General features: G+C 38.3%; 1 protein-coding gene across 2 annotated transcripts in view; it reads left to right on the top strand.

Moving 5' to 3' along the window:
* LOC146481797 (uncharacterized) overlaps positions 1-21,024 on the top strand; it is a 35,504-nt gene extending 14,480 nt beyond the window's left edge. For both annotated transcript variants that reach the window (XM_085107833.1, XM_085107832.1), the window contains exons 3-21: positions 1,074-1,639; positions 2,959-3,056; positions 3,278-3,347; positions 4,176-4,222; positions 5,977-6,034; positions 6,125-6,217; positions 6,729-6,785; positions 7,526-7,606; positions 8,495-8,524; positions 8,641-8,679; positions 9,601-9,714; positions 10,719-10,814; positions 11,526-11,612; positions 11,897-11,948; positions 12,449-12,517; positions 14,814-14,839; positions 15,330-15,404; positions 16,240-16,407; positions 17,248-21,024. In XM_085107833.1, coding sequence (XP_084963959.1) covers positions 1,074-1,639; positions 2,959-3,056; positions 3,278-3,347; positions 4,176-4,222; positions 5,977-6,034; positions 6,125-6,217; positions 6,729-6,785; positions 7,526-7,606; positions 8,495-8,524; positions 8,641-8,679; positions 9,601-9,714; positions 10,719-10,814; positions 11,526-11,612; positions 11,897-11,948; positions 12,449-12,517; positions 14,814-14,839; positions 15,330-15,404; positions 16,240-16,407; positions 17,248-19,227 — 3,806 coding nt within the window. In that variant the 3' untranslated portion in view covers positions 19,228-21,024. The remainder of the gene's footprint in view (positions 1-1,073; positions 1,640-2,958; positions 3,057-3,277; positions 3,348-4,175; positions 4,223-5,976; positions 6,035-6,124; positions 6,218-6,728; positions 6,786-7,525; positions 7,607-8,494; positions 8,525-8,640; positions 8,680-9,600; positions 9,715-10,718; positions 10,815-11,525; positions 11,613-11,896; positions 11,949-12,448; positions 12,518-14,813; positions 14,840-15,329; positions 15,405-16,239; positions 16,408-17,247) is intronic.
* The last annotated feature ends 1,811 nt before the right edge of the window (positions 21,025-22,835 follow it).

The raw sequence follows: 22,835 nt of genomic DNA, 5'->3' as shown, positions 1-22,835 counted from the left end.
ATAAACAGCACCACATGTACAGGAAAGTACTGCTCAGTAGCTTTCATTTCAATGATATTACTTCAGAATTTCATCCACAGACTCAAAAGATAGAATCAGCTTGTACAGCATTAATGTATCATAACAGGAAAGTGCCACTTGATCAATATTTTAAATGATGACTGTATGAAACAATATTATTATTACTAACAAAACAACAAACTAATGTTATGATCAAATGACTTGACTGTGTACTGTACATTTAATAAATTGAAAAATATACTATATAATTAATAATTTTAATTTATTTTTTAAGAACTTATAAATAAAAATACTGTCTTCATATTGTAATATTTCTAGGTCTTAGTGCAATAGGAGTGTCTACTTAATGTTTATTGTTTTTTCGCCAAGAAATCTAAATTTTAAAAGCTTTTCAACCTTGTCCTGTTTTACTTACAATATAGATGTCTTGTTTTACTCAACACATTGTAACACTCCCCAAATATGGTCATGGTGCACTGAATATTCGTCATCTGTAATCAACAAATATCCTGCGATATACAAAATTTTGTGTGTCGGGGAGAAAAATGGCAAAATAGAGGTCATCTCCAGCTTTTCTGCAATAAAACTGCGCTTTGTAATCAACTTGTTTCAAGAATCACAAGACAATGACAGTGTATTCTGCTCAATCTTGGGGAAGATCCCCTAATTTTAGCCAACTTGGCTTACAGCCTCATTGGCTAAGTATCAGGCAATAATTATAATATTTTGGTATGATTTTGCACCTGATAATTGTCAATTGAATGTTGATCTGTATTTTTTTTTTTTTTTTTTTGCCTGAAGGATTTAATCTTTGGGAACTAACCACAGCAAACAACCAATGAGTACAAAAATAATGACCATATGGTTGTATAAACTTTGGCAAAATAATTCGAAATTCAGTCTTGGGTCTAAATAAATAAAGATGAACAGACAAAACTAGCTGCTGAAGTATGAAGATAATGTTTTATGATTTCTAAGTCAAATTCTAAGAATGATATCGTCCCTTTTGCATGAAGCCTTCAGTTGTTTAAATGTGCTTATGTTCTCCTCAGGAATGTCCCCAATAACAAGCTACCCGCAGTCTGCTGGTGGAGCGGAGCCATTCAGCGCCCGCGCTAAGAGAGCAGGATCTCCACAGAGAGTGTCAAACGGTTACACACCCACCAAGTCCAATGGAATTTTATCACCTAGAAAAGCATCCAAGAGATTCTTCCGTCGACCCACTCTTGAAAAAAGTCCGTCGGCAGATGTCGCAAATGCACAAGGCGACGCAAAGAGAAAACATTCGTCAACAACTCAACCAAAGGTTGAGATTATTTACAGAGATTCTCCGCAGTCAGAAAATGAGTCTGAAGAATCTAACATTTCTCTACTCAAGAAAACATTTGAAACAGATGGATCACCACGCCTACGGCCAGTGTCCACTCATTCAGGAGAAAGAACTCCTTCAACAATCTCTGATGATTGTGCACCCTCTGCATTACTGGGTGTTCAAGGTCTTGACGTGAACATGAATCGTATATCTACCGGCTCCTGCTCCAGTCATACAGAGAGAGTTGTTAATGAAATTTTGTTGACTGAACAGGCTTATGTGCAACATTTACATGAGATTATTGAGGTTAGTGATGAGGCTATTGAGCGGATGACTAGAATGTGTTTGATCCCAGGAGGTCATTCTGCAGATGTAAAAACCCTTCTTTTCCATCTTCCTTAGTATACAAGAAGAGCATACAGTCAAAGCTCTCCTTGTGACCACTCTTGTAAGCGACCAGCTCTAGTTATGACCACCATTGTGAAACCCCGTTTGAATTGTCACTTAAACTTTGTAATCAAAAGCTCTCGTAAGCAACTGCTCCCATAAGCAACTGCAGCCACTTTTGGGAATTACCAACTGGTCTTTTCCTTTGTTTTTAAGCTCTCGTAAGCGACCACTCAAAGATTCTGATACATATTATGGCCACTCTATAATAAAAGTATACATTTTGTGATCACATTTACAGTAATATACATGTAGCACTGCATAATAATGATCGTAGATAAAGATCTTGAATCTAAAATTCAAGATGATTTAAGACTTGATCAAGAGTGTTACCCTAAGACTATACCTGCCAACTTTTTCTGAGTCAAACGCGTGAGATTTTTGTCTCGTCATGACCGGGATTTCCGAAAACGTCCGAGCCACTTCCAAAGATTTCCGACGATTTTCCAAAGACTTCCGAACGTTGCCGAAAATGTCCGACGATATTCTGACCACTTTTGAACACTTACGATTCAAACAGATGGTAGACATTTGAAAGCTTTTGTGATTGTTATAAGGAGCAAAGAAATAATACATAACAAATCTGAAATGAAATGAAGATTTCTTAGAACAATTCGTCCGGATTTGTGAGACAGGCGTGAGATATTGTCCATGATGCATGAGATCGATGTCTCTAGTGCCCAGGCGTGAGACTCACACACAATGCGTGAGAGTTGGCAGGTATATAACACCCGATGTAGAAAGCTTTACACTAAAAGCTCTGGTACATGTCAGTGACCAGCTCTATTGTTTCAGATTTCGGTTGCTTACAAGAGTGTATTCTCATAAGCAACCAGCTCTAATTTTGACCACTTTTTCCAATTCCCGTGGTGGTTGCTTTCAAGAGCGTCAACTGGACAACTAAAAATACTATAATAAATTAAAAGTGATTCGACATTTTGATTTAATAGCTTGTTGTGAGGATCAGCAGTAGAATTCAAAATTTTGTTTCAATTTCAATTCATTTTGCACTGTATCGCTAACCCTCGCAACCTCAATTGACTTTATTTCTTGAAATGATGTTTACCTAGATATTACATCGAAACATTGAATTGCTTTAATTTTTGTATTTTTAATATAAAATTTTTCATGAAAGGTAAACTTATTATTTTTTATTTTTGTCTTATTTGTGTCTCCAGGGGTATCTAAAGAAAATGAGGGGAAAGAAGTCGCCATTCCTAGAGCAGGATGTCAAAGATTTATTCATGAATATAGAAGAAATCTATGAGTTTAACAAGTAAGTTCCAATCTTTAACCCTTTAAGCCACTGTCGTTGAATTTAACATAAAACAATAATATCTGTATTATAAGCTCACTGTCAGTATGTCAGGTACATGTACATCAAAGGTGTGCCATCTCATATAGGTATACGGGTAAAAATGAATTTCCAACATTAACGCAACCACTCTAGTTTTATGAATTTGCCACTTTAATAACTTTTTCCCGTTTGCAATGAAGGGCATTTCTAGCTGAACTTGAAGAATGCGGTGATGATCCAGTTGATGTCGCTGGCCATTTTGTGTCAAAGGTTAGTAACAGATTTACCTAGCTTTGAAGATTTTAATCCAACCACATGAAACTCTGAACAGGATCCTGTGGGATTTTAATTGACAGTCTTATGTAAAACCCAGTCTCCAAGTTGTGATAATAAATTCGGTACCATGACAGCTAATAATTATTATTTTTAATACTGGTGGTTAGATTTGAAAAAAGGTTTCCAACCTTTCAACTTAACCTGGCTAACAACTCACTCAAGAAATGTTCAATGGAGAAAATATTATTAACATGGTGGGTTGTTATAAGATCGTAAAACTGTTAGTTAGAGCTTAGGATCATATAGGAACTCACTGGATCTCACATGGATCAACCTTTCAAGGTTGTACAAGATGCCATATCTTGTCAGGTTTTTGCCATGTGGATGTTTGGTTTATCCACGAAGTTGATAACTAAAGGTAAATTGTCCACCATAAAGAGATTTGAGTGCTGATGTTTCGAGCGTTAGCTCTTTGTCAGAGCAAATCCGCTCGAAACATCAGCACTTGAATCTCTTTACACTCACTGCGGCCAATTTACCTTTAGTTATCAACTCTGTTGATAAACCAAACATTCATTTCTACTACCCACCGACGCAGCACCACAGTTTTTTCAGAAATTAACCCTCTTATCCTTTTGCCATCTGGTTTTACTATTAAGGCACCATTCAGTCTTCATAGTCTCATCTGCAGAGTTGCGCTATGAGAATCCAGTCTTTGCTGAATGTGTGCAGTGATTAATGATTTTGATGTGTTTAGTTTAAACTCATCCTTTCCTTGTCTTTTTTCTCAGTTTTAATTTGTTCTTTCTTTTGTATTTTCAGGAGAAGGGCTTCAAAACATATACAGATTACTGTACAAATTACCCAGTGTAAGAACCAATCATACTCTAATAGTCAGCTCTAGACAGTCAGAGAGAGCTAGCCAGACAGACAGTTAGAACAGGATGAAGGATCAGTCAGGCATTTTGCAGCATCAGGTTAATGTAAATAGTTAAACAGTGTTAATACACTTGAAGACTACTGCTTCCTTTTACTGTTTTAGACTAAACCATGTAAGCAATTAACATGTATACATGCTTATTAGTCATACATCCCTGTAGTGCTGGTTGGTACAAGAGGCAGTCACTTGGGATTTTCACTTCGTCTGGTCTTTGGGAGTCTTCTCATTACTGAACTTCAGCTCAGATTGCAATGCTAGAACTCTGTTTTGACTGCCCTATGCTTTGACTTTACTGTGCTATTGTGGCTATAAATGTTTCAGCAGGGATGGCACAGTGATGAGAGCACTCGCCTCCCACCAGTGTGGCCCATGATCAATTCCCAGACTTGGTGTCATAATTTTATGTGGGTTGAGTTTGTTGTTGGTTCTTGTCCTTGCTAGAGAGGCTTTTCTCCGGGTAATCCCGGTTTCCTCCTCTCATCAAGAACCAACATTTCCTTGAAATTTCAATTCAATCTGGAGGGTGACCCCAATTAGTACTCTGTGCTAAATTAATGCATTGACACTTATATGTTATTTTCTTTTTTGGTTTCTCTTATTTTTATTATTACTTTTTTTTTTATTAATAATGCACTCACAGCCTCTTCTTTGTGCTTGTTGAAGAACAATAATATAGTGTGCTGAATCTAACCATCTACTGACCTGTCAATATACCTTACTCTAATCTAGTTCATGAAAATCCTGCCTTTGCCACTTACTTGTAAAGTGTCTGGACACAGTTTTCGCCGGTTCCAGTTAGTGACGCTATTAAGCGCATGCTAGGGTTGTGGTACGCAAATACGGCCGTCGATAAAGTGATCCCTCAATTTCACATGAAATGGATAGTAAAGTTAAGTTTTGTTCTTAAATAACTAAGTTTCTTGTTTCTGAACTCTTTTTCTTTTCTTTCCGAGCAAAAAAGCCATTCACGAAGACCTCTTGCATGCTTTTCATCTTTGGCGTGAAACCCAATTAAAGCTACGCATGCGCATTTGACCAAAAATTTGTGACAGGTTGTTTTTGTGGAAATGAACTGTTTTCTAAGGAACCACTCATTAGAATTTCGTGACATTTGGCATGAAAACAGTTCCCTAAAAGTGTAACTCGCCCACAAAGAGAAAGCTAAATCTAACAGAGGGTATCTTTACAAAACATTAATATGCAAAATCAATATTTACAGGAGATTTCTCTGTTAAAATTACATGAAAGTAGTGCACCTGTGTCACTGTTTTGTGAGTTTTTCTGGATACAAAAAATGGAAAAAATTTAATGAGTGCATTTTCTAAAAATAAAGGAAACCTACTATTTATGGACGTTTAATAGTCTGCTGCATTGCCATGGAAACGGCACTTAGCTCAACAAGACCTACCAAAATACATTCCTTCTTAGTTGGTCTTACACCATGCAAATTTTGGGCGTCCAGAAGTACATAATTTCCAAATAACGTCTTCTAACACCTGTGCCATAGAAAACTGTATTCGGCCACCTTAAGTAGAAGCTTGGAAAATTATTTAAACTATTTTGAGTTTAAAAGTACAGTAACATGAGAAACTCTAGAAAAGCCTCAAAAGTAATAGGGCCCCAAGATTGGTTTAAATGTGTCATTTTTTTTTTTCAACTGCATGTTTATTCTTTTCATGTTAGTTCTATGGAAGTACTGACAAAGTCCACACAACAAAAGGAGACTGCAGATTTTATAAAGGTATTAATTTTGGCCCTGATGCATCAGCCATTGTTGGATTTATTGCTTATTTCATTTGACATGTATTTATTTGTTTATTTTTTATTGCAGAAAATTCAAGTTGAACTTGGCCACTCCTTGCCTCTGGGATCATACTTGTTAAAACCTGTCCAAAGAATCCTAAAATATCATCTTTTACTACAGGTAAAACCAATATCCAAGAAACAGAGGACACATTTTTTTGGGGAGACTGTTTGTTTTTTATTAGGGAGCTTAAGCAACGATGACGACGTCAACGTCAACGACAACACCGCAAAACAATAGGTTTAATGAGCAAAAACATTACTGTGCACATGCGTTTTACATTTTGGTACATTTCTTTGCCGTCTTCTGCAAAACAACAACATGAAATGACCAAATTCTAGTTTTTTGTCGAGAACGTCAATGGACTGCGGTGAAGTTTTTATTTTCTTTCTTAACTTGTACACCACTCAGTACCAACTTCATTTATTTGGTTCCATTTTTGTAAAAGTTGAGTTGAAATAATCACGAAGTAGCACAAATGAAATAAAGTTATATTTTCAGGTGACGTTTTTGTTGCCCCTGCCGTCGTCGTTGCGTAAGCTCCCTAATATTCTATTTAGTCACCCCCGCTCATAAACAGAGCATATAAAACAGGTTAAACAGAAATCATTGGGATTTTTTTTCTTGGCAGGATATCCAAAAGCATTTTGACATGGAAAGTCACCCTGAAGGTTATGAAGTAATTGCTGTAAGTATTTTAAGTTGTAATCACAATTAATTATAATAAAAAAAAAATGTTCCATGCTCCTTTGTTGGGATGTCAAAAATTCTGTTGAACTTACTCTTAAATTTGTTGGGGATTGATTAATACAGTCGACTCCCGATAACTCGAACCCTCGCCAACCCGAACCTTGTGCTAACTCGAACCAATTTTTCTTTCCCTTCAGGCCATCTTCTATATAATTTTACCCTCGATAACTCGAACTCCCGATAACTCAAACTTTTTTCAATTTCCCTTGAAGGTTCAAGTTATTGGGAGTCGACTGTAGTTTCTCTTTTTATTGTTCTATGTAAGTTAGCTTAGGCCTTCCCTCCCACTCCCTCCCTCCTTCCCTCACCCCATTCCTTTCTCTTTACCTCTCTCTAATTCTGTCACCTTCCCCTCCCTCTCTCCCTTTCTCCTGCCTTCCGGTCCTCTTTCCCTCTCTCCATCCCTTGTTGTCCCCTTTCCCCTCTCTACCCCCTTTCAACACCTTCTCCCACCTTCCCTCCCTTATCCTAAAGTTCTCTCCCACATATCCGTCCCTCATTTCACCTTCCTTTCCTTATTTACAATGTAATCCCTACCTTTTCCTCTCCCATCTTCCCTCTTCCATCTTGCCTTTGTTCATTCCTTCTCCCCGAGCTTCACCATTAAGGTTTCCCTAAACAATCCTCTTCCCAGTAGAACTAACTGATAATTTCTTGGTGTCTCTGTGTTTTGCACAGGATGCCCTTTCTGCCATGACTGGAGTAGCACACCACATCAATGAGATGAAAAGACAGCATGAAGTTGCAGTTCATGTGCAGGTGTGAACCCCTCTGAATTCTTACTTTTGTTCTGTACAGTTTTATTAGTAAAAAGGCTTTCGATGTTAATCATGAGGAGGGGAGACCTCAGGCAGATTTGGGACGTTTGTTCTTATCGTTCCCTCCCCACCCTGGGGCATAATGACTGCTGAATTTATTACCAGTTTGGATTTACCATTTACTTTACAGGGAAAGAAACTGCAGATGTCCCACAAGAAGGGCATTTGACCTTATTTGGCCTAATGTTTGGCCTCAGGAAGGGAATTTAGATCAAAGTTCCTCAAAAAAGTCAAATACCCTACACTTGTCCAGGGTTTTCTTTTCAGTCTTAACATTTCTAGGTTTATAATTTTCTGCCTCAGGAAGGGAATTTGGATCAAAGTTCCTCAAAAAAGTCAAATGCCCTACACTTGTCCAGGGTTTTCTCTTCAGTTTTAACATTTCCAGGTGTATAATTTTCTGATCAGTAGTTTCATTATTCTGCACCACAGACAGAATAAACTGCCAGAAAATACCATCTGCGAATTAGCACCCAAACCCTTGTAATAGACCCAATATAGCATAACAGGATCTGAGTACACTCCGTGATTGGCCTTTCCACAAGGTCATTGTTCGATTGCTCTGGTTTGATTGATTGAATTAGATTGAAGGGGAAATGAAAGTGACTTCTGGTGTTTTGTTTCCTTCACTGGGGGTCTAGAACAGAGATTTGGGTGTTCATTCGCAGACGGTATTTACCGGTAGTTGATTCAGTCTGTGACACAGGCTACAATTTCATCAGCAACAAGTTGTATTGATGTGCCTAGTACACCTGTAGCTTTGAGTGTAATTGGTCATTTTGCTCTATTCTACGAGGTAACATGTTTGTCCTTTTTTTTTTTTTCATAGGAGATTCAAAGTCAGATGTCAGATTTTGAGGTAAAGAGTCTGATTCACATGATCGTTAGTAACACTGATCACTTCTTTCATGTTGAGAGAACTGTCAATGCTTCTCATAGCCAACTGACATCATCATCATATTTATTTTGTTGCAGGGCCCAGACCTTACAACTTATGGCAGTCTTGTCTTAGAGGTACTTGCTCTCTTTTCATTGTAACATGTCAACAAAATAATGGAAGGGCTGGGGGTTGTTTTAGCCCAGATTCACCAGAGGTTTTGTATGTGGCCTTAAATACTCCTTAAGAAAACATTGCTCCAATGTTTTATCCGCTGCTTTTTGCTTTGTTTGCAGTAAAAAGCTATGGTTATGGGCAAGATGTTAATTTTCATCACAAAACGAAGTTTGGAGCAATGTTTCCTGAAGGAATTTAAGGTCACATGCAAAACTCTGGTGAATTTGCACTAAAACAGCAAAAAGCAATCTAAAATTCACCATAGGATGGTTATGCCTCAACTCTTCAATTATTTATATTTACCATTACTATAAATGGGACCATCATTGACTCAACTATTTTTTAATTTGTCCTCTCCCTTTTTTCTGCACCCAACATTTTTACCTTGCAAACTACTTTTTCTTGACTCCCTAAAGGGGAAGTATTGCTGACAGAGATTTTGACCTTTTGTGGTGAAAATGGTGCGACAACACCTTCACTTAGTTACAAAATAATTCTAGAACATCAAGAAAGAGAAATCAACTGAATTCTTGAAAGGAACAACACATGACCTGCTCATGCAAGTGCATTTTGGAAACGAAAGTGCGAGAACTTGAAAACAGCTAGCCTAACTTTTTTCATGTTGCAGTCCATTCTAACCCAGTTTATCTGTGGCCAGAGACACTCTTCAATAGTCTTAGTGCATTGGGGAAACAATCTACAACAAATCTTGGCAATACTTTTAGGTTTAATACTGTTGATTAAAAAAAAACGTATCGGAGTTTTTACACCACTAATTCCCATGATACTTCCCCTTTAACTATCCAAAAGCCCTTGTCAGTGTTTGTTTGTTCAGTCAATTTTTTGTTGTTTTTACTTACTATTTTCTTTTTTCTTTTCAGGACACCTTCAGATTGCACGGCACTAGAACAGACAGATGTTTGTTTTTATTTGAACAAATCCTCCTCATTACAAAACGCAAAGAAAATGGCTACTCTTGCAAAGCTACACTGATGGTGAGTATCACCCACTTACATTAACTGCCGTCTTGGTCCAGCTGACAACTGGTGCGTTGTCTGCCAGACTGAGTCAGTGGTCATGATTTGAATTCCTAACTAGACCAGCAGTTGTGCTTTTACAATGGGAATCTCAAAATCAGAGGACACTGTGATAAGCTCATTATTGTATCTAGTCATCCAGGGAGTTACATGTAGCTCAGTAAGGAAGAGCACTGGTCTTCACAGGTTTGAATCCCAGTCAGATTACAAACCGGGTCTTGAAATTACTTGTAATAATTATAAGATCCTGCTGGCTGTGATTGACAGCTTGCTGCTGTTCAGATCATCTCATCATTGGGTGGTGACATTAAGCTGTTAGCCTATAGTCTCATTTATCTGTATGTATATGTCCATTCAAACAAAAGTTAATCTTGTGTAAAGGCAGGCACAAAGTGGGTAATTTGTCCAGACAAACTGTCTCTGGCATTCAAGATGGCTACAGAAAGTAGTTCATGTGGATGAATTATTCACCCTGTACCAATCTTTATGCCAGATGAACTTTGAGATGCATAACCAGATGCATTACAACATTTTGCCCAAGTTTGTCCAAGATGCTTCATATGCCTTTAGTATAAAAAAATTATGGCCACTCATGTTAAAACCACCATGTGATATACATAATGTGTTTACAGATGATATGAATTCCATATGAAATTTTCTTGAGTCTTAATACAGAAGAACACGCTGTTCATGAGTTAATTGTGGTCCAGCACTAGAACAGCACAAGAAGACTTTACAGCCATCTTGTAGTTTAACCCTTTAACCCCTAATATCAAAGAAAAATTCTATCTTGTTTCCATACTTTTAGGTGATCATATCCTTAATTCTCATGACCTCAGGGGTTGAATAAGCATTGATATTGCAAGGTGAAATTTGATGCTGATCACTGTTAGGGCAAGGTTGAAGCAATTTATCAACAGATGAATCACGGCTAATGTTTTCTTTTTTTGTTAAAATGCCAGCTGTCGAACATGATGTTGTTGGAATCAGTGCATAAAGAACCACTAGCATTTGAGATAATACGTTTTGATAACCAGAAGATCACGTATACATTCGTGGTAAGTTTGCCTTGAGTGTGAGAAAAATCCAGTGGTTACATTATAGGATGTGAACAGCTCAAATTAGAAGAAAGGAAACAAGAAAACGCACGCAAAACAAACAAACAAAAGAAATTGGATACCACAACCTCCTGGCGAAAGCTTGTCTATGTTAGCCTTAAACTGGTTTGTGCTTGTTGGATAAGAAATACTTGGTTTATGGTCAATGGAATGTTTATACTACCATACTACTTAATTTGAAAGTAAATTTAATTACCACAAGAACTCTTTTTATCCCTGGACAGTTAAGGCTAATTGTGTAGATCCAGAACTAAAATCCATACCCCCCGCCCCCCTGGAAGGTCATTAGAAATTCCTATGGGGAGAGGGGTCTTAAAAGTCAAAATTTTAGAAGCAAAGTATGAAGCTAAACTGAAATTTTTTTGGGGAAGGGGGATGCAAAACAAAAAAGCCTTCCGTGGGGAGAGTATGGATATTTTCTGGAACTGCACATTAGAATAGTCTTCCATCTTGTATAACTAAAGCTGGATTACTAGCTGCTTTAAAAGAAGCTTTTGAAAAGTCCTCCAACTTGCATTAGCTTTTTTGACGATGATAATGATGATGATGCAGTCTGTAGTACTCTATCAAGAGTATAGTCACTTATTTGTAAAGAAACTTCTACCTCTATATCAATACAACTATTGTAACCACTCTGTCTAATCTTATTAGGCCAGAAATGCTGATCAGAAACATAAGTGGACATTAGAACTCAAGGGACTGATTGTTGACAGTTTAGCAGCCTCAGTTCCAAAGAAGGTTTGTCTGAGTTTACCCTAAGTACGTGATCATCTGGGTGACTCTGATGATAAGAGATATGAGTGCTGACGTTTTGAGCGTTAGCAGTTTGTCAAAGTGAAGGGCTGACGCTCGAAATGTCAGCACTCGAATCTCTTTACAGTGGCCAATTTACCTTTAGTTACTAACTCTGTTGATAAACCAAACATTCGTTGTTAGAGTCATGCGTTAGGTTAGTAATAAGAGTCATTTTCGTGAATATCATATATAACTGTCAAAGTAACTGTCAATGGGTGGTTTTTCAGGCTAAAGCCCTCATTTTGGGGAAAGAGAGTTTGGAGGACAAGGGAAACTTAGGTGAAGTACTCTTTATGGAATTATGTTTTAGATCATAATATTTGATGACAAATACATGCGAAAGCCAGCCCAAAATAAGTTTGATGTATAGCCTTATCTAAATCTGCGTTATTATGTAAAGTTAAGTTTTCCTTTTTCCAACATGTTTGTAATTTACTGTAATTTTTTTTTGTCTTGTCCCGCCTCGACTAGCTTTGTGGCTATTTGCGGGACAAGCCCTTTATATAATCTGAATCTGTAAATAAATTGTTGTTGTTGTTGTTGTGATGCTAAACACTTTTCAAACGTTAGGATTCAATTCACAACACAAATTTGTACAGTATAAACATTGCACTAGTATTGCAGTAGCTTTGTTTAAGTACCACACTTTTGTTTTTCCGCATTTCTATACTACATTGTAGAGCAAGTTATAATCATGGTATTCTTAACAACAAAACCAATGTATAATAATACATCTGGGTAATTACAACGGTTGTAACTCTTTTCTTAACATTTTACAGGATCATCCGAGAGCAAGAAAAGATCTCCGTCCTTTGACAAACTCACCAGAGGAAAGCCTCGGCTAAAAAGTAACTTTTATTCTGTGTTTATTCATTTATTTATCCATCCGTCCGTCCGTCCGTCCGTCCGTCCGTCCGTCCGTCCGTCCATCCATCCATCCACCTACCCAGTCACTCACTCACTCACTCACTCACTCACTCACTCCTTTCTGACTAGTTTCATAATTTGACCTATCAAATCCATTATTTTTTGGAAGGCTTAGCTTTGTATGGTAGCTATATGCTGAACCAATTAATACCTGCGCGACTCTCGGCTTAAAATTGGCTGGCAATTGAAGAGGACGTGCGTAAAAAACGTAAAGTAAAAAACATGATTTCACATCTTAATGTCATAAAATGTCATAAATTAACAACCTATTGTTATAAATTAGTACTTAATAAACTAATTATTGGTAACGTTGCATTGTGTCTAACTCAAATGGGCATTTGCTTTGCTTTGTTTGATTAATTTATTTTTACTTTACTTCCCCAGCAATGAACAATTCTCGCATTCTTGTAACCGTAACAGCTGATTATATCAACGATAATCGCCTTCAGACATCTCTAAGCGGCCTCCACCAAATAGTCCAGCAAACGTCCAGTGATATGTCCGAGTTAGAACTTAAGAGACTGGATCGAGTTGCTCATGAACTAGCCAATAGAAACGCTTGTCACAGGCTGTACCAGACTCTAGCTAAACATTATAACACAGGATCTTTAGTGGATGTAAACAGAAGAATAATTGACCCCTTCCAACGCAATCTAATGGATAAGTTGAACTTAAACAGTAAACGCTTAAACCTGGTGGGTTTATCTGGCTATGGCAGTGTACCACGTAATTTTACATATGCTAAAGGTAATTTAACTTGTAAAATAAAATCTTTTAAAGGTGTTTAAGCTTTTTAAGCGTATCACTATCGATTAAAGCCCAGTTAACCTAAACGTTCTTAAATTTATCACAGGACCTGAGGAAAGTACTTGAATGTTCTTACTTTAGTGTGTTATTCAAAGACTCAATATTAGAACCACTTTGTACAGCATAATAAACAGTACCACGGGAAAGTGCTGCTCAGTAGCTTTCATTTGAATGGTCACATTTTAAGATTTCATCCATAGACTCAAAAGTTAGAACCACGTTTAACAGCATAATAAACAGCACCATAGGAAAGTACTGCTCAGTAGCTTTCATTTGAATGGTCACATTTTAGGATTTCATCCATAGACTCAAAAGTTAGAATCACGTTTAACAGCATAATAAACAGCACCAAAGGAAAGTACTGCTCAGCAGCTTTCATTTGAATGGTCACACTTTAGGATTTTATCCACAGACTCAAAAGTTAGAACCACCTTGTACAGCATGATAAACAGCACCATAGGAAAGTACTGCTCAGTAGCTTTCATTTGAATGGTCACACTTCAGGATTATTCTAGTAATTTTCGTTAAACATCAACATCAGAAATAAACATCAGCAATATTAATAAACAATATTTCCTCGTTTAAGTGTTCATTTAACTTCAAATAATATTTTTAATTTTTCTATTTGACACTATTCTTCTCATGCCCTTTTCATAATGTTTTAAATATTTTTTACCCAAAAAGTTAAATCGGAGTTTGTTCTTTTTAGCTTGAAACTAATAATGTCTGATTGAGCACTCTTCTTTTCTCGGTTTAGTTTTTATTCCGGTTACGTACAATAATTAAGTGTTTGCTCTTTGTCATTTCACATTTTTAAATTTTAAACATTCACTGTAGATTACTGAAAGCTTGTTGCTACTTCCCGTCATCTCACTTTAAAAATAGATTTATCCATTAGACAAAAATTTAGCAACTCTTTGAGCAAAAGGGTCTGTAGCCGAGAGTATGAAAATTTTCATTAAAATTTCAGTCGAGGGAAGAAGAAGCTTGTCTCTGATAAGACATGAGCCCACGGTTTTTTTGGCTAGAGGGTTCGCTAAGTAACTTCACACATCCTCATTTGGCTGTTCGTTGTGTGATCGTATAATTAATTTTTTATCGTATTTGTTGTAAGATAAATATTAAAACGTCTTGCAAAACTTGTAATATTTTCCCTACAGTAGTTGAAATTCTTTGATAGGCCATTGCCGAGTTGCTTTGAACCCCATTGTGAAAGAGAGACTGTGTCGATAGTTTTTGTTATGAAAATTAGTTTTCATTCGTATGCAAACAAAACTCATTTTCATGGGAAAAGCTTTGCACTTAGCCTCGCTTTCATAATGAGGTTCTAAACAACTCGGAAATGGCCTATTGACTGACTGTTTTATTTAACACTCAAGTGATTTTCTTGTTGTCTGTTTTCTTTCAAAGGAGCAGCGGTTGTGCAAAAGAAACCGGTGAGTTAAAACGCCACTGTGTAGCATACATGGAGGACAAATGGCTTGTTAAGGGAAACCTTGGTAGATAAGTTAACGCTCTTTTTAACAGTTCAATGAACAACGCCACTGTGAATTCATCTCACAATACAGTAGAAGACTAGTGTAGTTTTGACCAAGTGACTTTTAAAGTAACTTAAGTAACTTAAGTAGATCAGAAAAGAAAGCCTGAAAAAAAAATCAGGCTTGAACCGGGTTCAAACCCATGACTTCTACGATGCCGGTGCAGAGCTCTACCAACTGAGCTATCAAGCCAACTGGGAGCTGGTCATATTGTGAGTTCGTGAGTTCGTAATATTCCCAATATAACAGTTTCCTCTTTTCAAATCTTTTTTTTTTTTTTTAATGTGATTTGCATTGGGCGACAAATGCATTGTGATATCTGTAGGGGTGGGAGGTAGAAATCCCCAGAATATTGTTCCCGTTTTAAAAATTCCTCTGTTTGTTGCAGGAACTGGGCAGGAAGTCAGATGATGAGAGTGAACCCAGATCACCCTCAGACGCATACTCATCAGATGACGACAAGGTATTTCTCCTCAGGCTAGGCTTTAAAACCATGGGACTTCTTGTTTAACATGGTTTGAATTTGCGGATCCCTGCTTAGTTAAAAAAAAAACCATGGGACTTCTTGTTATCATGGTGTGAATCTCGGATTTCATCAGACGACATAGTATCAGCCAACCAATCACCTTAACTCGAATTGATAAAGTCCATTCCGGTATTTCTCCTAAGACTAAGCTTTAAATCAATGGGACTTCTTGTTAGTATCAGCCAACCACTCGGCACATGTTTTGAATGACTGTTATCACAGTTGAGCCTGCAGTCAAACATTCTTTTCTTTGAAAATGAAATGGATGTAAACGAGGTAAACATGTCAACACAATGCAGAATTAGCCGCTGACAACTGCAATAACAGCTTTTTTCCACTTTGCACATCCCAGCCCGTATTAGTTATTTAAATTCTGTTTTCATATAGAGCAGTTGACTTCTCGCGAATTCGTCGCACATTTCGTGCCTCAAGAAGTCGACTCGTGTCAAAGTCAATGCTTGTATTTGCTAACTCGAGTGTGAAGACTTCAGATAAGGGAATTAATTTCTAAAGAAACTGCGGTGCTGCTTTGGTGGGGAGTGGAAACAAATGTTTGGTTTTATCAGCAGAGTTGATAACTAAAGGTAAATTGGCCTCCGTAAATAAATTCGAGCGCTGACGTTTCGAGCGTTAGCCCGTCGTCAGATGTTTTCGCTCGCAAACATTCATGTGAAGACTTAAGTTTGCCTCAGAATGTGCGCACAAGTATTCACGTGATTATCACGTGCGCATCAGATCTCACGGATGCAATTTGTTGGCTTCCTTTATTTAGAAACCAATCCGCCCTTCCTCACTACTCAGTGACAGGGAAGAGGATCTGGAAGAATGCGACGAAAATACTGAAGACGACTCTGGCGTTTCCTCTGAACCCGGTAGTACACGCTCGGGAGATCTGGAGAGAAGACTAAGCTCTAATGACCCGGATGACGATGATAAAGAGGTGAGACTATAGACCCTACAAGATCACAAAGTGTAACACTTGTGGGATGTGACTAAGAATGGCAGAGGCACAAGTATTGCACATACCTTGCAAGATGATTTGTTTTCGCTTGTCGCATAAAATGTTTGAAGGAGCATTATATGATGATTACAGAATGGCTGCGAATAAACAGTAACTTTTGTAGAAGGGAGTTAGTTTCTAAAGAAACTGTGGTGCTGCGTCGGTGGGGAGTAGAAACGAATGTTTGGTTTATCAACAGAGTTGGTAACTAAAGGTAAATTGGCCACCGTAAAGAGATTGGAGTGGTAGCCCTTCGGATTTGCTCTGGCCAAGGGATATCGCTTGGAACGTCAGCACTCGAATCTCTTTACGGTGGCCAATTTACCTTTAGTTATCAACTCTGTTGATAAACCAAACATTCGCTTTTGTAGTAGCCTGGGAATTATGGGGAGGTCAAAGTCAAAGCTATTTAAAGAGACCCGGATACCGTAAGTAGTGCAATTATTAGTGACTGTAAGTAGAGTAATGGAGTAATGTAAATAAGCATTGTAATAAGTGTAAGTGGTGTTCATATTGTATTGTAAGTATTGTGTTTTTCGAAATAAAAAAATATATATTTAAAGAGATCCGCGATTGGGACAAGAAAATAGGGCGGTTGTAGCGACGTGGCCGTTATGAAAGGTGGCTTATTAGCTATTGTGAAGTTTTCCGGAATCCTTGCAGTTTACCTTGTAAGAAGTCAGTTCTGAATAAAGGCTAGTTCAGAACAACTTGCGAGTACTTTTAAATCTTTTCAGTCCGACTAAAGATATTCAATTTATTTGATGCCATCTTTTGTAGGACAAGAGTCAAAATTCCGAGGAACCCACGGAACAAGGTACAACGTATTCAATACAAAATGCGCAGGGGGAGGTACTGGGGACTGCTGATAACGAGAGCTGTAATGCTGTTAAGCAAGGTGACAGTGCGAAAGAACAACAGCTCGAAGATGACAGCCATAGTGCTATCAAACAAGACGATAATGGGAAAGAAGAACAACTCTCTAGCGAGAGCTGCAATGGTGCCAAACAAGATGACATGACAAAAGAACAACTCTCTGACAAGATCTGTGATGCTGTCAAACAAGATGATAATGGGAAAGAACAATATCTCTCTACTGAACAAGATACAACTCAAGAGAACAGAGCTAAAACGACGCCTCCTGTTCCTAGACAACGCTCTAGCAGCCTCTCAAGATGCGAGGCTCTTCAAAGAGCGCGCAACAAAAGCGCCTCTGCTGTGTCTGATGATGAAAGCGCGAGCGAGCGCGCGAGGATGGAACTCGTGCGCGCGCGTAATGATAGGCCAAGCTTGACAAGGCGCTCATCGAGTGGCCATCGACTTTTGGAAGCGAGGCTGAGCTCGGAAAAGTCGTCGTCGGCCTGTGATTTGCGTGACATAGAAGAGGATTCGCCAGCTGTGTTCAGCTGTAGTGAGATGACAAGTTTCCAGGAATATTCAGCGATAACCTCTACTGTAAGAAAGGTGTCCCGAGCATTCAGCGGATCGTCACCTCCCGCGGAGAAGAGTGGCATGAGCGAGACTCAGATGCGTGTTGCGCAGACGCGGTACTTGGTGGAATCAGGCACCTCTCCTGACAAAAACACTTCTCACTCGAGCTCAGACTCCCCTCAAAATAATTTGGAAGAGCTCCTTGCTTCCATTGACCGGGACCTGGACGAAACTCGTCGAACCATTTCTTGTGCGCAACTATTAGAATCAGCCTTGCTCATAAAGAACGATAGTCGATCGCTTGCCACGAAAGGTGAATCTACGGATTCTCTAAGGCGTAGGCGTCGTCAGCGAGTCATCGACTTTTCTGCGGAAAATGGTGATTCACGCTCCAATGAATCAAAAATTTCTTCCTCTATGGGCAATAAAAACAAAGAAAAAAGCGTACAGAACGGACATGAAAATCGCGGTCAAGACGAAAAAGACGTGACCACAAAAGTTTGTCAGATACCGCATAGAGCTATAGTTGCTGATTTTTCTGAAAACTCTAATGGTGATGGAAATCAAGAACTTAAAAGGGAAAGTAGCCGAAAAGAACCTGATGTACCACAGGATAACCATGATGTATCGAAACCGCAGGACAACGAAGTAGAGCAGTCCCCTCAGACGATTGAAGGCATCCCTATAAAGAAACGTGTGTTTGAACTTTTTGCTGACAGCAGCAACGAAAAGAGCAAGCCGTTAAGAAACTTGGACAGGGAATCTTCTGAGTCAGATCCAGAGCATGTCATTACGCCAAGAAAGTCGACATTGCCTAACGTTTATAAAATGGCAAGGCAGTACTCTGAACGAGTCAACGATAAAAACACTGTAGACGAGATACGCATGCGTAACAGGAGTAAACTGCGGAATAGAGTGGGCTCAATTACGTTCGAAAGTAGCGAGGAAGACTCTACTGATCACACTCCGAAGATCAAAATTGAGAAAATTACGAAAGTTGCTTTCACTAGTACTCCCATTGAAAGCTACAAGCTCGTGAGGCGTCGGAAAAGGCGTTCGGGTTCTCGGCATAGGTCGGACGAATTTCGACGCCAGAGTTGGTCAGTCGAGAAAGTGAAGCCAGATTCGGAAGAACCTCGGAAGGCGAGACCGAAAAGCGTGTACGACATGGAAGCTTTAGAGGCCACACTCGCTGAGACCTTAGAACAAATCGAGGAGGGTCTGGAACCTATGTTAATCGAAGGATTGGAAAAGGACGATGTTGTTGTTCGTGGGCTGGTACAGCATCTAGTCAAGAAATTTAATACTCAGAAAAATCAAAGTACTTGATGAAAATGTGCTTATTCCATTGAGCTGAAGTCGCGTTACAAGTTGTATTTGAGGAGGAAACAAACGCGGTCTTTGGTATTCTCGTTCGTTTCGTCAAGAGGCGTCATTTTTCTACCTTAGAGTGAAATATACTACTATAGTTTAAACAAATTGTAGGTGGAACCTACTCCAATAACTTCTTCTTTCGTGTAAATAGTATTAAAAGATATATTATAGATATTTTTGTAAGGCTTGGTATGCTGTAGTGTGGCTGAAAGCACAAAGCACTTCAGTTCAGAAAGTTGCGTACCTTATTTGTTATCAACTGTTCCAGTAGACTTCTGGGATAGTTTTCAGGAAACCAGCTCGCTGCACAATCTCGTCCCAGGGTCCTCGCGAAGACTTCTGGAGACGAGGCTGCTTGTTCTATGAGTAGACTTTTGTTTGTTTCTTGGAAGCTTTCGGCGAATTCTGATTGGATAATCGGTCCCGCGAAATTAAATGTGATCACGTGTCTACTTTTCACGGCTAAAGTCGCTTTTTCGTAACCTTAATTTTGTAGTATAGAGAAAAGAATGCTTACAATTGATACAATTTGACGTGAAAGTACTTTCGCGAAGAGTGTTACAAGATGGCGGAATGATTAAATTGTTTCAATTTGAGAGATTTAAAATCGCGTTTATGGCAAACGGGAAACGACAGAAATGACCACGTGACCATGTTTATCCTACATTTGCCGCTCGCTGTTTTCAGTTTCTCAGTAAAATTGAGTACTTTTGCCTTAGCATCAAAGGCAAGAATTATTTTGCACTATTCTCATCTATGCATTCAATTTTTCAAGAAAACGTTAACGGGAATCTCACATTTGCCGTTTGCGTGAACGCGATTCTAAATTTCTCTGTCATCGGATTTGTAGTCCTGCTTTTGAAAATCCTTTATTCAACGCAAACGTATTTTTGATTGAAAGAATTGAAAACAAATAGCACTACAGTTTAGTACTTTTCGATATTAACTTTAACTTAAATATTTAGGTAAAAAAGACTATTAAATAGAAGAAAGATCCTTGCAGTTAGTACGCAACTTAAGCAGTTGCGAAAAGAAAGCCTGGAAATTTTTTTCAGGCTTTCTTTCTTTTTTTAATTTTTTTTTTCAGGCTTTCGCAACGGCTTAAGTTTCGTACTAACTGCGATGATCTTTCTTCTATTTAATCTTTCATCCGCACTTCAATATGTGATGTTCTTATATTCATATTCAAAGACTTTATTCAGTATACGACATCTGTGGGAGATCTATGTAAAAATTTCACCACTGAACAGGGCAAGTGGTACAATGTGAACACGTGGGTATATAAAAATACTTACGTTTTTGATACTCTTCGTTTTGTAATATTCGACTTCCAAGAAAATAATCTACATTTGTTAATACAAAATAATCGGAGAAAGAATAAGATAATATCTTTATAGAATCATTCTCATAATTTATATATAATGTATTGCTTTTTTTCTACCTTTTGCGAACTGTAGTACTTTAGGCCAAAACAAAACTAAAAAGGCTTCTTTTGTATTTTCTGGTAGTTCAGCTATTTATTCCGTGGGATATTTCATGGATGTCTACATCAAGTGTGTGATAATTCGTGACAGGTCTAGTGTTGCTGTCGCCTATTGGAATTATTTTTCTAATTACACTTTTGTATAAAACATAAGATTATTAGATATTTTCACTATCCTTCCCTTCTACGAAATACTGTTTGTAATGACGCCATGGTGTTGGCATTGAAGGTCCTGGTGACGCGAATAAATTTGTATATTATACATCTTAGATTCATTTTGCAGTCTTTTATTTTGGAAGAGCACCCTAATCTTGTGCCCAGGCTAATCAGACGCCTTGATCAGCGGTTGGTCTCCTGGTGACCATTCGTTGTGAAACTTCCAACATTACTTTTTGATGACGTCATGCTACCAAGACACTTCTATATACAATCGTGGACAATACAAATGAAAAATTGAGACCATCCCCATTTTCAATGATGGGAAAATGGCGCGTTTTGCTTTACGCGCGAACTCATCGTTTATTTATTTATTCTTATTCTTATTTTTTTTTTTTTTTTTTTTGGGGGGGGGGGGGGGGGGGCTTTTTTATTGTGTCCAAGATTGTATAGTAGATGCTGTCTGCCAGGCCTAGTTATCTCAAGTTAATGTCCACCAGGCACTATTGGACATTCCCAGGTCATCTCTATTTATTAAAAAAGGGATGAACCTGGGACGGATGGACGGTGGATGCCGGTCATGCTTTCACTCCCCAGCTGTAGTTTCACATTGGAATAAAAAATTAAAAAATGTACGTTTTTAAACGGTCAGGATACAATAGGCTTCGCGTAGTCTATTTTTCATGCTTCTTAAGTTTGTGCTGGCCATACGATATTTAGGCTTGGCAAAACCAACTTTAATTTTCTTGGTTTCGTCGATATCAAAATTAGTGGTGCAAACATTCATTAAAGGGGAAAAGGGAACATCTGCGTGAAGGTGCAGTGATGCTGCTGATGTCTCCACGGTCTCTTGCTTTTCGCATCTGGATTGTGGGACCCCATAAACCCCGAACTTCTCACCTACCTTCCCCCCCCCCCCCCCCCCCATCCATCCTCCGCTACCAGGCCTTGTTCTACAACGTAGTCAGTGCAACTTAAAAGCATTTTGTTCAATTGTAATTCTTTTGAACGCACTCGTGGATGAAAAGGCCTACTCACAATTCTCCTGATCTCTTAACCCCGCTTTATTTTTCATTGTTTCAAACACTCGTTTTCATACATTACCATACCCAAGAACAATCTCTCTCTCTTAGTCCTTTGAACCCCCAGTGGGATAAAACTTAAACCGAGGATAAATTTGAACCGCAATATATAGGTCAAATCCAATGTCACATTATCATTTATAGGTGTCTCAAGCCTTATCACGGTTTTCGACGCCATTTTGACGAGTAGGCAAACACGTCTGAAATAACAGTGTTTGTATGGGAATCCGATGTCAAATAATTTTCATAAAACATCGCTTCTGAAAAACTCATGAATTGGAAACTTTTAGCACTAGTAAAAGGATTTTAAGAGAAAAATTTGGAGGGATGTAGCTGTGCCAGAAAGCGTCCAGTCGTGTTTTGAACTTTCCATACATTTGTCTGTATTTTTTTCCCGCGAACTATTTTTAGTAGCAGTTCACGGCTGGTTCGCTATACAGACAAATGTATGGAAAATTCAAAACACGACTGGACGCTTTCTAGCACAGCTACATCCCTCCAATTTTTTTCTTAAAATCGTTTTACTAGTGGTAAAAGTTTCCAATTCATGAATTTTTCAGAAGCGATGTTTTATGAAAGTTATTTGACATCGGATTTCCATACAAACACTGTTATTTCAGACGCGTTTGCCTACTCGTCAAAATGGCGTCGAAAACCGTGATAAGGCCTATTCCCCTTTATTGTAGTGAACAGTTTGGTTTGAATTCGGTGGTTTTAACGATAACGTCAAAAGACCTTTCACGTAGGGACAACTGAATTAAAGAGATAAATGTTACTTTTGCAATTATAATTGTATTCATGTATGTTTATTTTGTTTTGGTCCGTTCTTGGTTTGTATTGCG

The sequence above is a fragment of the Pavona decussata genome, unplaced genomic scaffold, assembly GCF_977016875.1.
Source record: "Pavona decussata unplaced genomic scaffold, jaPavDecu1.1 SCAFFOLD_48, whole genome shotgun sequence".
NCBI classification, from domain to species: domain Eukaryota; kingdom Metazoa; phylum Cnidaria; class Anthozoa; order Scleractinia; family Agariciidae; genus Pavona; species Pavona decussata.
The sequence above is the reverse complement of the archived record's forward strand: the minus strand, read 5'-3'. Positions and strand labels throughout refer to the sequence as shown.